This window comes from Phodopus roborovskii, unplaced genomic scaffold (assembly GCF_943737965.1).
Source record: "Phodopus roborovskii unplaced genomic scaffold, PHOROB, whole genome shotgun sequence".
Classification (NCBI taxonomy): Eukaryota; Metazoa; Chordata; class Mammalia; order Rodentia; family Cricetidae; genus Phodopus; species Phodopus roborovskii.
Genome location: NW_026126586.1, coordinates 280,221 through 300,765, shown reverse-complemented (window position 1 = coordinate 300,765; position 20,545 = coordinate 280,221). Strand labels below are relative to the sequence as shown.

At 39.4% G+C, this 20,545-nt stretch overlaps 2 protein-coding genes across 2 annotated transcripts; one reads left to right on the top strand and one right to left on the bottom strand.

The window, feature by feature from the left end:
• Window positions 1-5: 5 nt before the first annotated feature.
• Window positions 6-19,318, bottom strand: Pp2d1 (protein phosphatase 2C like domain containing 1). Its single transcript, XM_051204199.1, has 3 exons — window positions 19,231-19,318; window positions 8,517-9,605; window positions 6-829 (listed from the first exon to the last, which is right to left on the bottom strand). The coding sequence occupies exons 1-3, from the start codon at window positions 19,316-19,318 to the stop codon at window positions 63-65; spliced, it is 1,944 nt and encodes a 647-aa protein (XP_051060156.1). The 3' UTR covers window positions 6-62.
• A 9-nt stretch (window positions 19,319-19,327) lies between these two features.
• LOC127236502 (non-histone chromosomal protein HMG-17-like) lies at window positions 19,328-19,674 on the top strand. Its single transcript, XM_051204189.1, has one exon. The coding sequence runs from the start codon at window positions 19,333-19,335 to the stop codon at window positions 19,603-19,605; it is 273 nt and encodes a 90-aa protein (XP_051060146.1). The 5' UTR covers window positions 19,328-19,332; the 3' UTR covers window positions 19,606-19,674.
• The last annotated feature ends 871 nt before the right edge of the window (window positions 19,675-20,545 follow it).

The window sequence follows — 20,545 nt, the reverse complement described above, 5'->3', positions numbered from 1 at the left end:
CTTAGAGTCTGGTGCACTGGAGTCTGTGGTACTGTTTGCTGCTCTGGGTCTTTGGAATGTTGTTATGTTAGCAGCTGATAATCACTCCCATTGAGCAGTATTACCATAACAGTGACACTGTCTCTGGAACCACCTTCTAAGGCAGCACTTACAAGTTCATGGCTAATGTATTCAGCTGCACCTTCATAGAAATTCTTAGCATATAGTTCTTTCTCACTTCCTGTCTTACTGTCTATACTGGGTAGGCTGTTAGTTTCTTTCTTGCTGCAAGTGTCATAATTAGTCGTTTCTGGGAGAAATGTTTCTGCATTTTTAGCCTGATAAATGGAAGCTTGAGAATATATTGTATCAGATGACCTTTTTGTTAGATTAGTAGTTGACATAACTTCTTCAAGTTCAGGTTTGTACTGGAACAGCACACGAATATTATTGTCTGATAGGGAAAAAGGCTCTTTAGATGGCCAGGATTTGTTTTCAGGACCAGAATATGTTTCTTTATATGCATGAAACAAGGTAATTACCAGTGCAGTGACTTCCTTCTTGTCCAGAACTTCCCAGAGCCCATTAGTGGCTAAGATGAGAAATTGACATAAATCATCTATAGGGACAGAAATTGTTTGGGGTGCTGGAATAATAGACTTCTTCAGTGTGAGGTTTCCATGGAATCCAAGACCCCTGGTGGTTTTTATGTGCCCTTCCAGGAGGCCATTTGAATTGATTACTGCTCCTCTCTGAAGGACTCTTCTTCTCTCCTTGGTGTTTCGTGTAGTGTGTTCTTTGGTCAGGCAAAATCCTTTTCCATTTCTGCATAAGACTGCTTGCACATTACCTAAAAGGGTTTTTTTTTTTTTTAAAAAAAAAAAAAAGAATGAAATCTAATTATCACTTTGTGTTAAATTGTATTAATTCTGTTTCAATACTAAACACAAAGTATGACTTGTAAATTTTTTAAAATACATAAGCTGAACACTGTACAAATACAGTTTTTGAGCTTGGAAAACACCTAATTTGAATATCAGTGATAACCAGTAAGCATTTAAAATACTTAACTAAAACTACAGGTCATGAAAAATAACTTCTAAATCAAGTTTTTATGAAACTATCAAAATAGGATTTTTACTATTAACATCTATGTGGCAGATGTTTAAAATATTCAAATAAATCTTTTTTAATAGCTAATTTATGTATATGTGTGGCCAGAAGAGTATTGGATTTCCTAGAGCTGAAGACATGGCTGCTGAAAACTGAACTCTAATCCTCTGGGGAAGCAGCAGGTGTTCTTAAACACTGAAACATCTCTACAGACATGTTGGAGAGAGAACCCATCAGTAAAGAGCACATACTGGCAGAGGACCTGAGTTCAGATCAGTTGCTAGTACTCATATAGGTTGGTACACAACTGCTTATAATTCCAGGTCTAAGGACATCTGATACTCTTGGTGTCTGTGCCTCTCTTTGTGTGCACACACCCACACATACACATAAAAATAATAAACCATGAAGGGAACAAAAGCTCCTTGGGGTTGGTAAGAGGGTTAGTAGGTAAAGACACCTGCTGCCAAGCCTGAAAAACCTGAGTTCCATCCTTAGATCCCACTTGGTGAAAACAACTGGCTTATGCAAGTTGTTTTCTGACCTCCATATTAGATATGCACACAAACACACAAAATAAAGTAAAACAAAACTAAACTAAGCTAAATAGTGAAAGATAAAACTCAAATGTAGTTAGGATAAGGTTGGTTTCTGTAATGTGTGACTGAGCCATAAGTTCTGTTAAAAATTTACATTAGGTAAATAGGCAGCCACATTAAAACCTGCAGTTGAAAACTGAAGTCTTCATTAAGTGATGGCAGTTGAGCTGAACCTGTGTTGTGTGCATCATATTGTTTCATTGAAGTTCTGAAGTCTAAACATGGTCTGAACAAATTATTAAAAGATGTTGTTAGAGGAGGGGGCTTAGATTCCCTCCCCTCACCCCCCCACACAAAATTTTAGAATCATTTTATGTGTGAAAACCAGCAATGGCTCTTGGTACAATTGTGATTCACAAGTTGTCTGAGGTGACATTGGTATCTGAATATTCTTGAAAATTAAAATTCCTATTTTAATCTGCCAAGTCTAAAAGTAAAATATTGTGGGGCCAATTGAGATGGTTCAGTGAGTAGAGAGGCTCTTGATGACCCGAGTTTGATTTCCTGGAATCCATGTGGTAAAAGGAGAGAACCTGCTTCTAAAAGCTGTTCTTGACTTCAGCTTTTTAACCCCCCTTTTTTTTTTTGTTGTTTTTTGTTTTGAGATAGAATCTCAGTGTGTAGCCCAGGCTGACCTGAACTTGAGATCTTCCTGCAGGAAAAGCCTTCAATTTTTTTATACATCCAACTGGTATGATTGAACAAAAACCCTGACTGGATGTCAGGTGTTCATTGGTATTGGCTAATTAACATAATGGGATGAATGATACTTTAGCTCTTGGGTTGGTTGTAAAATTTGACCTTAGAGCTATGCAAATGTTTTTGGATATTGTTCTTTTATGCTTACTTGTAGATCTGCTTGACTCTAACAGGTAAGTCATTAATTCTTGGACGTGGGTGAAAATTATTTTGGGCTTTTGTTTGTTTTGTTTTTGGTTTCTCAACACAGGATTTCTCTGCATAGGTCTGGCTGGCCTCAAACTCACAGAGATCCACCTGCCTCTGCCTTCCAAGTGCTGAGACTAAAGGTGTTTTGACATCACCACCCAGCTTTGTTTTTGTTTTGAAACATCTGGCCTTGAACTCCCTTTGTAGCTGAAAATGTCTTTAGACTCCTGGTCTTCCTGCTATCTTGTGCAATCATGTCCTGTTCTGAGTCTTACACATGCTAGATAGGCACTCAGCAAACTGTTATGTCCCTGGCTTTAAGTCAGTAGCTGGATCCTGTCAGGTTCTAAGTAATTGTCACCAGCAAAGCAACACAGAGTGGCATTTAACATGGCAACTGGGTGAACTGTTAGGATATAGTTCAACATCTCTCTTAAAATGGGGGGGAGGAAGTATGGGTATGTGTAAATAATGCTACTGTAGCTTTAAAGTTAGGGGGTCATAGTTCAACTTTATCATGTTTATTACCATGTGGAATTCCTATGCCTACTCGGTGAAAGAAAGCATCAAAGAAAAGCTTGAATTCACATACCAACTTACAAGGCAAGGTGGTAGGCAAGCATTTTGACTTCTGTTGAGAGAGAGCTTGGTAAATTTAGCCTTATACCTGATGTGTGTGTCCCTGCCCTAACATATACATAATCTAGATAAGATACTAAAATGGTAGATACATGAAAATACTAAAAGGAGTAATAACTCAGGAAGATAAGGCAGGTGGATCGTGAGTGTGAGGACAGCCTGGGCTTAATATGAGATCATTGTGTCCAAAAAAATTAAAAAGGGGCTAACCCATTTTACCAAACAGTCCTTGGTAATGTACTGTTAAGTCCCCCCCCATATTGATGAACTAATGAAGAAAGTATGAAGTTCTTAAGGCAAAGCAATAATAGGCAGGGGAGATGAATCAATGGCTAAGAGCACTTGCTGTGCTTCTGGAGGACCCCAGTTCAGTACCGTATCCGGTGGCTCACAACAGCTTGTAACTCCAACTCCAGGGGATCCAATGCACTCTTAAAACTCCCTGGACATGGTATATTAAATTCATAAAAATAAGTGTTATATATATTATATACATATACATGTATACATACACACAAACCTCTGGTGACTAAATCTCAGAAAAATGAAGAAAAGAGAGAGAGAGAGAGAGTTGGAAAGGTGAGGGGAAAGAAGAAATGGTAGGTGAATTTGAGAACAGTAGGAACCCTGAGTGGTGTACAACTTTAATTCAAGCACTAGAGAAGCAGAGGCAAGTGAAACTTTGAAGTTTGAATTCCAGGCCAGCCGTGGCTACATGTGATACCCTATCCAGAAAGGAGGAAGGGGGGGTCAGATTATAATCTCACACTTGGGAGATTGAGTGAGGCAGAAGGGTTGCCACAAGTTCAAGGCCAGGCTGGTCCACAAAGTGATATGACCCAGTCTCACATAAACGGGTTGGAGAGATGGCTTGGTAGTTTAGAGTTGCTCTTGCAGAAGACCTGGGTTCAATTTCTCACATTCACATGGGGGCTCACAACCATCCATAACTCTAGTTCCAGGACATCAAGTTCTGAGGACATCAAGTGCACACAAGGTGCACATATGTACATGCTATCCTAACATATACATAACTGGATCTTTTGAGGTGTTTTTAATTTTTTTATGATTTAAAAACGAGGGAGTATTGTTTGTTTTTGCACTTTTGGACTTTTATGGGGGCCCTGCCCACTCAACTCCCAATCACAAGTCTTATGATTACTTACGCATGCTTGGCCTTAGCTTAGCTTGACTTGTTTCTACCCAGATTTTCTTATCTTAAATTAACCCTCTGGGATTTTGTCTTTCTTATTTCTGCATTATCTTACTTTCATTCTTACTCTGAGGCTGGCTGGGTAGCTGAATAGCTGGCCCCTGCCTCCTCTCCATTTTCTCTTGCTTGCTCCCTCTTTTCTCCTATTTATGCTCTCTGCCTGCCAGCTCTGCCTATCCTTGCTCCTGCCTCACTATTGGCCATTCAGCTCTTTATTAGGACCATCAAGTGTTTTAGACAGGCAAATAAATAACCACAGCTTCACACAGTTAAACAAATAGCACAAACAAAAGTCGCACACTTTAAAATAATATTCCCCAACAAGGGAAGGAATGGAGGGAAAAGCCAGTGAGATGACTCAGTGGGTAAAGATGCTTTTGCTGCCAAGCCTAATGACCTGAGTTCAATTCCCAGAAGCTACATTTTAGAAAGCAAGAACTAATTCCTGAAGGTTGTATGGCCTCCACACATGTGTCATGGCCTGTGAGCACACACAAACACTGAACTCAGATCATCTGCAATTAAAATATTTAATTGAAAGAAAACAAAAGGTGAAACTGCAGATGGAGAAAGAAAAAGCTGTAGATGGGTCCCAGTGAGCTAACTCAAATGGCTTAAAACCAGAGAAAGAAATTCTCTAAAGCAGCCACAAGAGGGAACCACATTCTGAACAGAAGAACAAGAGTGACAGACAGCAATGCCAGCCAGGCCAAACAGTAGAGCATGTTCCACAATGGGGAAAATCTGTCAGTCTGGAATTGCATACCAAGTGAGTATTTCCTTTAAAAATGACAGGCAAATAAGATACTAAGAATTCATCACCAGCCTGTGTGGGTGGTGCCTAGCACTTAGGAGGCTGAGTCAAGTGGATTTCAGCTTGAGGCCATCCTGGGTTACACAGTGAGAACAGGACAGTCAAGGATATATAATAGACCCTGTCTCAAAAACTAAGAAAAATCCATCACTAGTTACAGGACAGTCAGGGATACATAATAGACCCTGTCTCAAAAAAAAAAAAAAAAAAAAAAAAAAAATCCATCACTAACAGACATCACAGAGACCAAGGAAATCTTCCAGGTAAGGAACAAATCTGTATAAAGGAGTTCCTAAAAGATGCAGCAGTTTTCCTTACTGAACCAAAAAAAGATAACTGTTAGGGTACTTTGAATATAATTGCCCCCCCCCCCAATAAGCTCAGGAGCTCAGGGAGTGGCATTATTAGGAGGTGTGGCCTTGGAGGAAGTATGTCACTGTGGAGGCTGGCTTTGAGGCCTCATAGTGCTCGAGCTGTAGGACTCTGAGCTACCTCTCCAGCACCACATCTGCCTGCTCCCCATCATAATAATTTACAGAACCTCAATTTTTTTCCTTTATTGCTGTGGTTATAGTGTCTCTTCACGGCAATAGGAACCCTAATTATAGGAACCCTAATTAAGATGACTATTAAAAAATATAATACTGTGCAGGATATATAAATATACATCATATAAACATAAACAAATGTATTGTGTAATTAAAATAATGACTGAGCCAGGTGTAGCCATACACACCTATAATCCCAGCACTGTGGAGTCAGAGGGAGAAGAGATACCAGGTTAGTCTAACCTACCTATAGAGAGTTAAGAGATACAAAATATGGGGCTGGGGAGCCAGATTGGGTTAAGAGCACATAATGCTTTTGCAGAGGACAACAGACAAAATGACAGTGTTGAAGGACATGGGCAAATAGAACTTTTAGCCATCACTAAGTGGATAGTATCACAGTGTCACCATTCTGGAAAGCTCTGATAATTCCACTCTCAGTATATCTGTAAGTGTGAGTATTTAAATCCCATAAGGATTTAATGACATAAACAGAAGAGCAAGAAAAATTACAAGATAGAGTATAAATGATAAGGATAAAAACTCAATTATATGCTGACACCCAGATTTAAGAAGGTAAGGTAGTAGGACTGTAGACTCAAGATAGTAGGTCAAGTTTAAGACTGCACTTGAAACTTGGTGAAATCCTGTGTCAAAACAACAAAATGGGCTGGAGATATAACTTGATGATAAGAGGATTTGCATAGCCTCTTAGCCAGTAGAAAGCCTAGAAAACTGAAGGGAAAAATGGTTATTTTACTGATAATTAATACAACATGGCTACTGAGCATGAGAGCAATGTTACACATGTATTAGTCTCTGTCTGGGAATGTAGCTCATTATGGTGTGTGGCCAGCATTCACAAAGTCCTAGGTTATACACTCAGCACCAAGAGTTAACAGTACATGTTTGTAACCCAACTCTGAAGAGATGGAGGCAGGAAGATCACAAGTTCAAAGAGATCCTCCTGGGCTACATGTAAGTCTGAGGCCAGCTTGGCATATAAGGCTCCTGGCCCTAAAAGTAACCAAAAGTTGGACAGGTCTGAACAAGTTACTGAGAAAAATCAACATTTCAGTCTCTCAAAAGGAGGCAGTAAGTTCCTTGTGTCTGTTTTTTTTTTTGTTTAGATCTAGCTAACATAGGTGCTGTATTTTATGCATTTACAATTTTAATTGAAAACTTTAATATATGTACATAAATATATGTATTATGTACAATATATGAGGGTGTGTGTGTGTGTGTGTGTGTGTGTGTGTGTGTGTGTGTAGAAGTCAAGAACAATTTTTAGGAGTCCGTTTTGTTCTTCCAACAGGTAATTTCAGGGATTGAACACAGGTCATCATCAGGCTTTACAGCTAGGACCTTAACCTTCTGAGTCATCTCACCAGCCCCATTTGGAAAATTTCATGCTTTGTCACATTCAACATTCTGTATGAGTTTCCTTCAAGATTGAAACATTTCATCCTGCAGGGAAGCTCCTTAGGCAGAAAGGCAACAACTCAAAATAGCGTTAGGAAGTCTCTGAAACTGAACAGATTCACAAGGTCCCTCCCTCCCAGAATAAGCAGTAAAGCTGCTGAGTCACTCTCTGACAAGCCAAGCTGCCAAGAAGACTTGAAGATGAGACAAGCTAAAAAAGAAAACAAACCAACAAAGAAACCTGAGGCCTGACCAGCTACTTAGAAGAAGCAGACACTATATGTGCCTGGAGAAGGTTTAGAGCAGAGTCACTTGGAAAAGACACTCACTCTCCAACCTGTTGAGCTGCCTTCAGGCTGTGCAGTGTGTTCCATATTACCAGCGATGTAAGCTGTCACCTATGCTGGGGTGGGCTTTGGTGGTACAGCTATCTGTAAGTCATTTCTGCTCCTATAAGTAACCCTCATCCATATTCCTGTTACCCCAATAAAACTCATTGGTTCACCAAGTTGAACTTTGGTGGTATCTATACTTTGATCCTTATCTGGGTTGAGTAAGACATGCATGTTGTATCTGGACAAGAAGTTTTGTCATAAAACTATTATTAGTGTCTATGAAAATAATTACAATTATTTTTGTGCCTACAAGCTATAGGTAAACTGGAGGGTTTTGTTTCTTAATTGTTCAGTACAATGTCTAGACATTAGCAAACTACTTAAATGATGAGTAATTCTGGAAGCAGGAGAGGTTTTCTGCAGGCATTTACAATATTTAGATGTGCACAGCTAAACATTGAGCCAAACTCCTGGAATCCAGATGCAGAGAGGGAGGAGTGATGAGCAAAGGGGTCAAGACCAGGCTGGAGAAATCCACAGAGACAGCTGACCTGAACAACAGGGAGCTCGTGGACCCCAGTCTGAAGCTGGGAAACCAGGATAAGACCAACCCAGACCCCCTGAATGTGAGTGTTAGTTAGGACTAGGCTGTCTATGGGGCCTCTTGTAGTGGATCAATATTTATCCCTAGTATATGAATGGACTTTGGGAGTCTATTCCACATAGAGGGCTACTCTTTCAGCTTAGACACATGGGAGAGGGCCTAGGCCCTGCTCCAAATGATATAACAGAAGATTGCCCATGGAAGGTCTCACTCTCCCTGGGGAACAGAAAGGGGATGGGATGAGGGTTGGGACGGGGGGCAGGAGGAAGGGAGGGTGAGGGAACTGGGATTGACATGTAAAACAAGCTTGTTTCAAATTTAAATAAAAAATTAAAAAAAAAATAGATATCATGCATACATACCAGCATTTGCAATGTGTAGTACCCCAGAAATGATCTGCGGGCTCTTCTGAAAGGGTAAATTGTCACTGCCTTGCTGATCCATTTTTGCCCAGTCCTTACTAAAGTATGGGTTCTTAATTATACCCTCTAATATACAAGTGAGCGCAGAGCAGCCACTCCACCGAACCCGGGAAACCTCATTCCTTCCAAGTCGTAGGAGCCTATCCATCCTCCAAAATGCTTTTGCAAAGGCTTTGTGTATTTCCTCATACTCCCGTCTATTGGTTCTGAAGGTTTTGTATGTGGAAGAAAAGATCTCTTCTATGGCCCTGTATTCTTCCCTGAACACGGTGTGAAAGGAATTGATTAGTTGCTGCTGCTCAGCTGTCATCTGGTAGGAGGGATCCTTTGTAGACAGTTGATGGAGAAGTAAAACCTGGAACTCCTTTGATGCCAGGTCTGCTGCTGCATCGCCATGATGGCCATCAAACAAACCAAAAAAGCACACATTAGCTTTATCACCAAAATCATTTGTGACTGTGAATTTACCATTTGGGTTGGCATTCCAGGTTGAATTACTGTTACCACAGATGGCTACAGCTTTAATCAGCAGGTGGCAGATTTTTGGAGAATGTGTAGAAGTCTGGCCCACCTTATCACAAAGTCTGAAGTATGATGGGACTTGTCTCTTCCTAAGCAGCTCAAATGCATAATCCATACTCTGAAGGACTTTTTCACTGAACATAAAGGATGTCAACAGTTTAGAAATTACAAACTGTCTCTGAATACTGACCACTGAGGGCTTCGGTTTCTTCCCTCCCATCCACTGGAAACCCAGTGTACTCAGAGCATTATGATGTTTCTTATGAAGAAAAGTCCCAGCTGTGTTGATTTCTTGGTTGCAGACAGAGCAAGGGAATGTGACCATTTGACCATAAATCAGCTGCTCTATAGAGTCCTCATGGTTACTTGTGGTTCTTGGTCTCTTATGCTTTTTAACACGCTTTTTTTTGGATTTTGTCAGAGGCTCATCCAAAGCAAATGTTGAAGTTTTGGTATTCCACTCTTTTGATTTCCAAAATACACTGGAAGAAAGGTGAAATATGTTTACTGATCAGGAACTAGAGATGTGGCTCAGTGACTAAAAGCACCTGTTCTTACATAGGACCTACATGAGGCCCATAACCATCACTAACTCATTCCAGGAGATCTGATGGCCTCTTCTGATATCTGTGGGCACCACTTCATACATATATAGACAAACCAGGGTGTTCTTTGTAAAATGGACATGCTCTGTCCCTAAACCACTCAGTCCCAAATACTTGGCAGCTGCTTCTAAGTATTATATAACTTATAAATGCTCACCAGCTGATAGCTCAGGCTTATTACTAAATAACTCATGCACTTAATTAACCCATAATTCTTATCAATGTTTACCCACATGGCTTGGTACCTTTCCTCAATATAGCATTCTTACCTTCTCTGCATGTCCTGGTGACTCTGACTTTGCCTCTTCCCAGAATTTTCATAGTCTGGCTTTTGCACTCAATCTCTTCCTGCCCAATAAACTTTTATTTAACGATTAGTATAATTCACAGCAGTTCTTGTTAACTATCTCGCTTAAAAAAGGTAAGTCCCAATCTCAGTAGTAATTTTTCTCCCCCTTGTGCCTTGTATGTGCTAAGGAAGTGCAGTATTTCTGAACTACAGTTATAGTTATAGCCTGCATTTAGTGTGTGTGTGTGTGTGTGTGTGTGTGTGTGTGTGTGTTTGTGCATCCAAATGAATTCAACAACACAAATAGCAGAAAACCTGCAAACTCATGGAAACTGAACAATGTGCAATTGCACCACACCTGGGCCAAAGAAGAAATAAAGAAAGAAATGAAGGACTTTCTAATATTCAACGAGAATGAGGACACAACATACCTGAACTTATGGGACACCTTGAAAGAAGTGCTACGAGGGAAGTTCATTGCACTAAGTGCCCATATGAAGAAAACAGAGGATAGTCACATAAGAGAATTAACAGCACAACTGAAAACCTTAGGACAGAGAGAAGCAAACTCACCCCATAGGAGTAGACGCCAGGAAATAATCAACATGAGGGCTGAAATCAACAAAATAGAAACCAGGAAAACAATTAAAAAATCAATGCAACAAGAGTTGTTTTTTTGAGAATATCAACAAGATAGACAAACTTTTTTCCAAACGAAAAAGCAGAGAGAGAACATGCAAATTAACAAAATCAGAAACAAAAAGGGGAACTTAACAATGGACACAGAGGAAATCCAGACAAACTTGTATTCCACAAAAATTGAAAATTCAAAGGAAATGGACTAATTTATGGAGGACTACCACTTACCAAAATTAAATCAAGAACAGACCACAATGAAATAGAAGCAGTCATTGAAAGCCTTCCAAACAAAAAAAGCCCAGAGCCAGTTGGCTTCAATGCAGAATTCTACAAGAAATTCAAGGAAGAACTAATACCAATACTCCTCAAATTGTTTCACACAATAGAAACAGAAGGTTCATTGCCAAACTCTTTCTACGAGGCCACAATAATCTTCATACCCAAACCTCACAAAGACACAACTAAGAAAGATAAACACCTTCAGCAAACTAGCAGGATACAAGATAAACAAAAAAAAAAATCAGTAGCCCTACTTTATTCAGATGACAAATAGGCGGAGAAAGAAACCAGAGAAACATCACCCTTTACAACAGCCACAAGCAACATTTTGGTGTAATGCTTACCAAACAAGTAAAAGACCTATATAATAAGAAAGTTGTGGCTCTAAAGAAAGAAATTAAAGAAGATACCAGAAAATGGAAAGATCTCCCATGCTCTTGGATAGGTAGCATAAACATAGTAAAACTGGCAATCTTGCCAAAAGCAATCTACAGATTCAATGCAATCCATATTAATATCCCACCACAATTCTTCACCGACCTTGAAAGGATAATAATCAACTTTATATGGAAAAACAAAAGACCCAGGTTAGCCAAAACAACCCTGTACAATAAAAGAACTTCAGGAGGCATTACCATTCCTGACTTTAAGCTCTACTACAGAACTATATTGAAAACAGCCTGGTATTGGCACAAAAATAGACAGGTAGACCAAAGGAATCGAATTGAAAATCCTGATATTAACCCACACACCTATGAACACCTGATTTTTGACAAAACAGCTAAAATCATACAATGGGGCAAGGACAGCATCTTCAACAAATGGTGTTGGCACAATTGGATGAGGGTGTATAGAAGACTGCAGATAGACCCATGTCTGTCGCCATGCATAAAACTCAAGTCCAAATGGATCAAAGACCTCAACATCAATCCAGCCACATCGAACCTCTTAGAAGAGAAAGTAGGAGGTACCCTTGAACAAATTGGTATAGGAGACTGCTTCCTGAACATAACTCCAGGGGCACAGACACTGAGATCAACAATTAATAAATGGGACCTCCTCAAACTTACAAGCTTCTGTAAAGTAAAAAAAGGCAGTTGACAAGACCAAACAGCATCCCAAGTACTGGGAAAAGTGTTTCACCAATTCTACATCTGACAAGGGCTGATCTCCAAAATATACAAAGAACTCAAGAAACTTGTCAACAAAACACCAAATAACCCTATTAAAAATGGGGTACAGAACTGAAGAAAGAATTCTCAGTAGAGGAAATCAAAAAGGCTGAAAGACACTTAAGTGCTCAACATCCTTAGCTATTAGGGAAATGCAAATCAAAACAACTTTGAGATACCATCTTACTCCTGCCAGAATGGCTAAAATTAGAAACACCAATGACAACTTATGCTGGAGAGGATGTGGAGAAAGGGGAACATTCCTCCACTGCTGGTGGGAGTGCAAACTCATACAGCCATTTTGGAGATCAGTATGGCTGTTCCTCAGGAAAATGGGAATTAGTTTACCACAGGACCCGGCAATCCCCCTCTTAGGCATATACCCAAAGGATTCACATCCATGCAACAAAGACATCTGTTCAACTATGTTCATAGCAGCACTATTTCTAATAGCAAGAACCTGGAAGCAACCTAGATGCCCCTCTATTGAAGAATGGATAATGAAGATGTGGCACATCTACACAATGGAATACTACTCTGCAGAAAAAAAATAATGGTATCTTGAAATTCGCAGGCAAGTGGATGGCACTTGAAGAAACCATCCTGAATGAGGTAACCCAGTCAGAAAAATAGGAATATAGTATGTACTCACTCATATATGGATTTTAGACCTAGATCAAATGATCACCAGCCTATAATTCACACCACCAGAAGAACTAGGATACAAGGTGTTCATATAAAGTCCCTCACAGAAGGGGGAAGGGAGAATTCCCCCAGAGCACATGGGAAGTTGGGGGCAGTGAATGGAGAGAGAAGTAGGAGATAGAGAAGGGGAGGAGAGGAAAGCACGTGCTACTAGGAAGATTGAGTCAGGGTAGGAATAGAAGACAGAAGAGAGAGAGAGGGAGAGGGAGAGGTAGGGAGGGGGAGAGAGCGAATGAACATAAAAGTGGGAGCCATTATTGGTTTGAAGAGAAAACTGAACCTAAAGAAAGGTCTAGAGACCTACAAGATTGCCACCAACTAACAATTTGTGCAACCATGGAAAAGCTACTATAAATGCCCTTCCCTGATAGTGATAACAACAAACTTATCCACCATTATGGAGCCCTCATCTAGTATCTGTTGTTAATAGAAGAAAACACCCATAGCTAAACACTGAGTCAAACTATAATCCAGATGCAGAGGGAGAGGACAAGACCAGGTGGCAGAAACACATAGAGACAGTTTACCTGAACAAGGAGAAGCTAAGGGACGCCCCCCAGACTGATAGTTGGGAATCCAGCATGGGAATGACTCAGTCCCCCCACCCTCGAATATGGGTTTCAGCAAGAAGGACTGAGCAGTTTAAGGGACCTCAGACAGTGGAACCAGGATGTATCCCTGGTGCACAAAAGGACCTTGAAGACACATCCCCCTTGGAGGGATACTGCCTTAACCTAGAGGCAAGAGAGAAGTCTAGTCCCTAAATCAAATGACTTGACACATTTACATGACCCCACCTGGATGGCTTGCCCTACATGTGGAATTGGGGTGGGGGTATGGGAGGGGAGGGTGGTCAGGGTGCATGTGAGGGGGTAGAGAGGGATAGTGGAAGCAAGGGAGGGAGGGAGGGAGAGGAAACTGGGATCAACATGTAAAATAAAAACTAAATAATTGAAATAATAAAAAAAGAATTATTCTTTGCTGAGTGATGGTAGTACACACCTTTAATGCCAGGCAGAGGCAGGTGGATCTCAGTGAGTTCAAGGCTAACCTAGTCTACAAAGGGAGTTCCAGGACAGCCAGAATTGTTACACAGAGAAACTCTGCCTTGAAAAACAAACAAACAAAAAAAAAAAAAAAACCAAACAAAAGGACTCATTGAGTTTTAAAATTATAATTGTTATGATTATTATTATTTTGCCAGCCATGCTGGTTTACTCTAGGTTTCTGGGAGGTCTAACATCCTGTCCATGGTCGGACATTTAAAGGTGTGTGCTTCCTCTGGTGGCATGGACCTCAAATTAGAACCTCAAATCAGTCATTAGTTGGTCACTCCCACAAGTTTTGCAGCAACATTGCCCTAGCACATCTTGTAGGCAGGACAGATTGTGGTTGAAGGTTTTGTGGCTGCATTGGTGTCCCAGTCCCAACACTGGCTGCCTTGCCTGGTTATAGAGGATGGATGGTTCATATTTCTTAACTTCATTAGTAAGAGTCCTTGCTAGGGTCACTCTTGTAGATTCCAGTAAGTTTATGTCCACTTGCCTCCCAAATGTCCTCCTATTCCAGGTGTCTCACCTGTATGCTTTCTCTTCATCCTTGTCACCTGATCCCTGCTATTCCATCTCTACCTGCCCCCAGTCCACCAGCAAAATCTATTTTAGTTTCCTTTCCTAGGGAGATCCATGTATTCCTCCTAGAGCACTCTTTGTGACTTAGCATTTCTGGGTCTGTGGATTGTAGCATGGTTATAATTTACTTCACAGTTAATATCCATTTATAAGTGAGTACATACCATTTTTGTCTTCCTGGGTCTGTATTATCTCACTCAGGATGAATTTTTTTTCTAGTTCTATCCATTTTCCTGCATTTAAAAAAATTTGTTGAGTAGTACTCCATTGTATAAATGTACCAAGTTTTCTTTATTCATTCTTTGGTTGAGAGACATTTAAGGTGTGGCATTGATTCTTTGAAATCTGTTAAAATTCTGCACTAAAACTGTCTGGCTCTGGAGTTATTTGATTGGACTTAATGACTGCTTCTATTTCCTTAGGGGTTATAGTTCTATTTAAATTGTTTAATCTGATCTTGATTCAACTTTGTGGAGTACAGGTTTTTAAAGCATGACCTAATGATTCTTCGGATTTCCTTGGTGTCTGTTGCTATGTCCCCCTTATTGTTTCCGATTTTGTTTATTTAGTTTGGATAAGAGTTTATCTATCTTGTTGATTTTTCTCAAAGAACTCCTTTCATTAATTGTTGGTATTGTTCTCTTAGTTTCTGTTTTATTGATTTCAGCCCTCAGTTTGATTATTTTCTGCTGAGTATTCCTCCAACAAGAGTTTCCCTTTTTTGGTAGAGCTTTCAGTTGTGCCGTTAAATTGCTAGTATGAGATCTGTCCAATTTTCTTGTGTAGGCATTTAGTGCTATTAACACTGCTCTGTGTTCGGTAAGTTTGGGTATGTTGTATATTCATTTTCATTGAATTCTAGAAAGTGTTTCTGTCTTGTTCCCTTTTTCATTAAGTAGAGAGTTGTTCCATTTTCATGCATTTGTAGGTTTTCTATTGTTTTTGTTGTTGAAATCCATCTTTAATCTGTGGTGATTTGATAGGATGCAGAGTGTTATTTCAGTTTTCTTGTATCTGTTGAGACTTGCTTTGTTATTGAGTATGTGGTCAGTTTTGGAAAAAGCTCTATGAGGTACTGAGATGAAGGTATAATCATTTGTGTGTGGGTGAAATGTTCTGTAGGTATCTGTTAGATCCATTTGGTTTATAATGTTTGTAGCTCCAGCATTTCTGTGTTTAGTTTCTGTCTGGATGACATGTCCATTGGGCAGAATGGAGTATTTAAGTCTGCAATTACTAATGTGTGAGGGTCTGTGAGTGATTAAAGTTTTAGTAATGTTTCTTTTACAAATGTAGATGCCCTTGGATTTAGGTCATGGATGCTAAGAATTGAAGCATCATCTTGGTGGATTTTTACTTTAATAAGTATGAAGTGTTCTTCCACATCTTTTTTGATTAATTTTGGCTTGAAGTCTGTTTTGTTAGACATTAGAATGGCTAATGTTTTTCCAACTCTTTACTCTGAGACAATGTCTATATTTGATGTTGAGGAGTATTTCTTGTATACTGCAGAAAGATGAATCCTGCTTTTGTATCCATTCTGTTAATCTGGGTCTCTTTATTGGGGAATTAGTCCATTGATATTGAGAATTGATATTGAGAGATATCAATGACAAATGATTGTTAATTCCTGTATTCCTGTTTTTTTTGTTTTTTTTTTGTTTTTTTTTTTTTGTGTGTGTGTGTGTGTGTGTGTGTGTGTGTGTGTGTGTGTTGCTGGAGCACCTTTTTTTGATTTTGTTGGTGTGAGATTATTTATTTGATGAATTTTCAAGGTTGTAATTAGACACCTAAGGTTGGATTTTTCCTTCTAGCATCTTCTGAAGGGCTGGATTTGTAGACAGGTATTGTTTAAATTTGACTTTTTCATGGAATATTTTATATTATCCATTTACTGTATTAAAAGTTTTACATTGTATAGTAGTCTGGGCTGCCATCTGTAGTCTGTTAGAATCTACAGGACATCTGTCCAGATCCTTCTGGCTTTTAGAGTCCACTTTAATAGGTCTGCCTTTATATGCTTTTTACTCTTTTTTTTCCTTGCAGTTTTTAATATTCTCCTTTGTTCTGTATGTGTAGTATTTGATTATTTTGTGGCAAGGGTGCTTTCTTTTCTGGTCCAGGCTATTTGGTGTTCTCTATGTTTCTTATACCTCATAGGTATCTCCTTCCAGGTAGGAGAATTTTCTTCTTTGAGCGGGTATACTTCTTCTTCCTCTATTCCTACTGTTAGGTTTGTTTTCATAGTGTCCCAGATTTCACTCATGTTTTGTGTCAGTAGATTTTTTTTTTTAGATTTAATATTTTATTTGGTCAGTGTATCTATTTCTTCTATTGTATCTTCAACACCCTAGATTCTCTCTTCCATCTCTTATATTTTGTTGCTGATGCCTGCCTCTGTAGATCCTGTTCTCTTACCTAGACTTACCATTTCCAGAATTCCTTCAATTTGTATTTTCTTTATTGTTTTTATTTCCATTTTCAGGTCTTGAAACTTTTATTACTTTTTGTCAACTGTTTTTCTTGTCTGTCTTTAAGGTATTTATTAATTTCCTCTTGGATGATCCCTATCATTTTCATAAAGTTGACTTTAAGGTCTTTTTCTTGTGCCTCAGCTGTGTTGGGATACTCAGAGCTTGCTGTATTATTTTAAGAAGTGTTATATTTATTTATGTTGTGGAACATTTGTTTAATGTTGCAAAGATGTGTTGAATTATCTTATGTTGTATTTAGCTCTGTGAAGCTGTGTTACTTTCTGTCTCAAACACCTGATTGGTGTAACATAGAGTTGAACAGCCAATAGCAAGGCAGGAGAAAAGATAGGTAGGGCTGACAGGCATACAAAATAAAAGAGGAGGAGAAATCTGGGAGGAGGAGATCAAGGAGCAAGAAAAGGAGGAGGACATTAGGGGTCCCCCACCCAGCCACACAGCCAGTCACAGAGTAAGAATGAAAGTAAGATAAACAGAAGAAGGAGGAGGAGGAGAAGGAGAAGATGGAGAAGGAGGAGGAGAAGAAGAAAGGTAAAAGCCTAGAGGCAAAAGGAAGACAGGATAATTTAAGAAAAGCTTGCAAGAAACAAACCCAGCTAAGGCTGGGCATTTATAAGTAAGAATAAGCCTCCATGTGGACTTATTTGGAAGCTGGGTGACAGGCCTCTCAAAGAACAAAGAGCCAAAAGAGCAAAAAGTAAAAACAAGAAACAACATAGTGGGTCTCTGGTGGCGACATATTGCCTTCAGTGCTGTTGATTGTATTCTTATGATGGCATCTAGGTATCTGTTTTGAGGGTGATGGTAGATCTAGGTGCTGTTTTCTGAGTTTGTCTTTGTTAGATGGGTGTTTAATTCCTTGGTTTCTGTTTCCTCTCTGATTTTTTTGTTGCTATGGCCTTTGGCTAAACAGAGGGTCTCCACCTGCTTTAGGGCGCTGGGACAGAGACATCACGAGGGATGGGGGTTTGTGGATAGGGTCTGACCCACTCCCTTGGTGGCCTCTGGTAAAGCAAACAACTGTTTGTTTTTTTTTGTTTTTGTGAGACAGGGTTTATTTATGTAATAGTCCTGGCTGTCCTGGAATTCCCTTTGTATACCAGGTTAGCCTTGAACTCACTGAGATCTACCTGCCTCTACCTCCCAAGTGCTAGTATTAAAGGCGTGTGCCACCACTGCCAGCCAGCAGAAAATAATTTTAACAAAAATTATAGAAAATACAGAACATCAAATAAACAGGGCCATAAAAGAAATTCCTCGCAGCACATAATAATGAAAATACTAAATGTACAGAACAATAACAATAAGATTTTAAAAGCTGCAAGAGAAAAAGACCAATTAACACATAAAAGCAGGACCATGAAAATAACACCTGACTTTTCGATAGAGACTCTGAAACCCAGAAGGGCCTGGCTGGTTTCTCCCTACAAGCTCCAAGAGACAAGGTGATATCCCAAACTACTATACCCAGAAAAACAATCACAATTGATGTTTTAAATTTCACTATAAAACCAAATTTAAATAATTTCTACCTACCAATTCAGTTCTAAGTAAGCAGTAGAAGAAAAAGATCAGTCTTAGGAGGTTAACTACACCAAAGAGGACACAAGGAATAAATAATCCCAGAACAGTACAACAAAAGGGGGTAACCCACACCACCACAACAAAATAACTAGAATCAATAAGTAATGCTTATTAATAATTTTCAATATTATGGTCTTGGTTCCCCCAATGAAAAACAAATTGGACTAGAAAACAGGGTCTTTCTGCAGCATCCAAGAAACATACCTGGCCAAGAAGCATACCTCATCAAGAAGCACACCTCACCATCAAACAATAAATATAACCCAACCATATAAACAGACAAATACAAAACCCACATGATTATCTCATTAGATAACAGAAAAGGTCTCTGACAAAAATCCAAGATCCCTTCATGATAAAAGTTCTGGAGAAACTAGGGACACAAGGGACATACTTCAACATAATGAAGACAATTCACAGCAAGCTCACAATCAGCATCAGCCTAGAGAGCCAAAGCAATTCCACTGAAATTGGGAACAAGACAAGGTTGTCTACTCCATATCTATTCAATAGTTATTAAAGTCTTAGCTAGCACAATATGATAACTGAAGGAGATCAAGGGAATACAAATTAGAAGGGAAGAAATGAAAGTAGCTTTATTTGTAGATATAATTTTGTACATAGAAACTCCACCAGGGTTAGCTAATAAACACCTTCAACAAAGTAATGGGATACAAAATTAACACACAAAAACCGTATATATAAATGACAGATTAAGAAAAAAAAAAAAAAATACCGGAGCAGTGTGAAGAAGCAGCGAGAACGACCCCCGGCTGGGCCAAACCCGCGCACTGCTGCAGCAGCCCCGCGTTCTGCGCCGCCATCCCCCGCCGCCACCATGCCCAAAAGAAAGGCTGAAGGGAATACTAAAGGAGATAAAGCCAAGGTGAAGGACGAGCCACAGAGAAGATCCGCGAGGTTGTCTGCTAAACCTGCTCCTCCAAAGCCAGAGCCCAAGCCTAAAAAGGCCCGTGCAAAGAAGGGAGAGAAGGTACCCAAGGGGAAGAAGGGGAAAGCGGATGCTGGCAAGGATGCAAATAATCCTGCAGAAAATGGAGACGCCAAAACAGACCAGGCACAGAAAGCTGAAGGTGCTGGAGATGCCAAGTGAGATGTGTGCATTTTGATAACTGTGTATTTCTGGTGACTGTACAGTTCGAAATACTATTTTTTTATCAAGTTTTATAAAAATGCAGACTCTTACTTTTTTTTTTTTAAGCTATGTTGTTAGCACACAGAACATTTCATTGTTTTGGTGGGGGAGAGGGGGAGGAACATGTGTCACTAGCAAAATGTTTTCCAAGATGGATTGATGATGGTTGATGAAAGCATCTCTCCTTGACAATTTAAAGGTCTCCTCTTGGCTCAGGAGAGACGTCCTGGTGTTGACATATGTGGCCACCATGGCAAAGAATGCCTTGTGTGGGAAAACTAAATTCATATTTTATATCCTCTTCCCCTTGTACCATCAACATAGACTTAACTCCCTTAAAACCAGAGACCTGCTAAAATTGGTTTTGCTGGTCTATTGGGCAATCTGGACTTTGCAGTGATAATTATCCTCAAAGGAGCATCGGTTCCTTTTATAGACAAGATTGTGGATCTTCAGAATGATAATTCTGCCGTTTTCATTTCGTTTGTCTGAAAGTCAGTGTCAGCTTGTGAAAAGTTGTTAAACAACATCCTTAATGTGAAATGTCAACCCCCATTCTAAGTTCTTCCCCTTTTCAAAGCATTGAATGAAGACTTCACTGGGTTTTATAGTGGCTTTCTGATTTTTGTAGTCTATACAAGAAGGGAGTTTGGAAGTTCTTGTAAACTGTTAATGATTGTCTGCCCATGTCCTGCCTGAAATACCATGATTGTTTATGGAAAGTATCTTTAATAAAGCTGGATAAGGTTTGGCTTGGGGGAAAAAAAAGAAAAAAAATACCTTTTATAACAGCCTCAAATTTGGGGATAAATCTAAGAATGTGAAAGATTTGTATAATAAAAAATAATACATTAAAATAAGAAAATTGAAGAAGACACCAGATTATGGAAAGATCTCA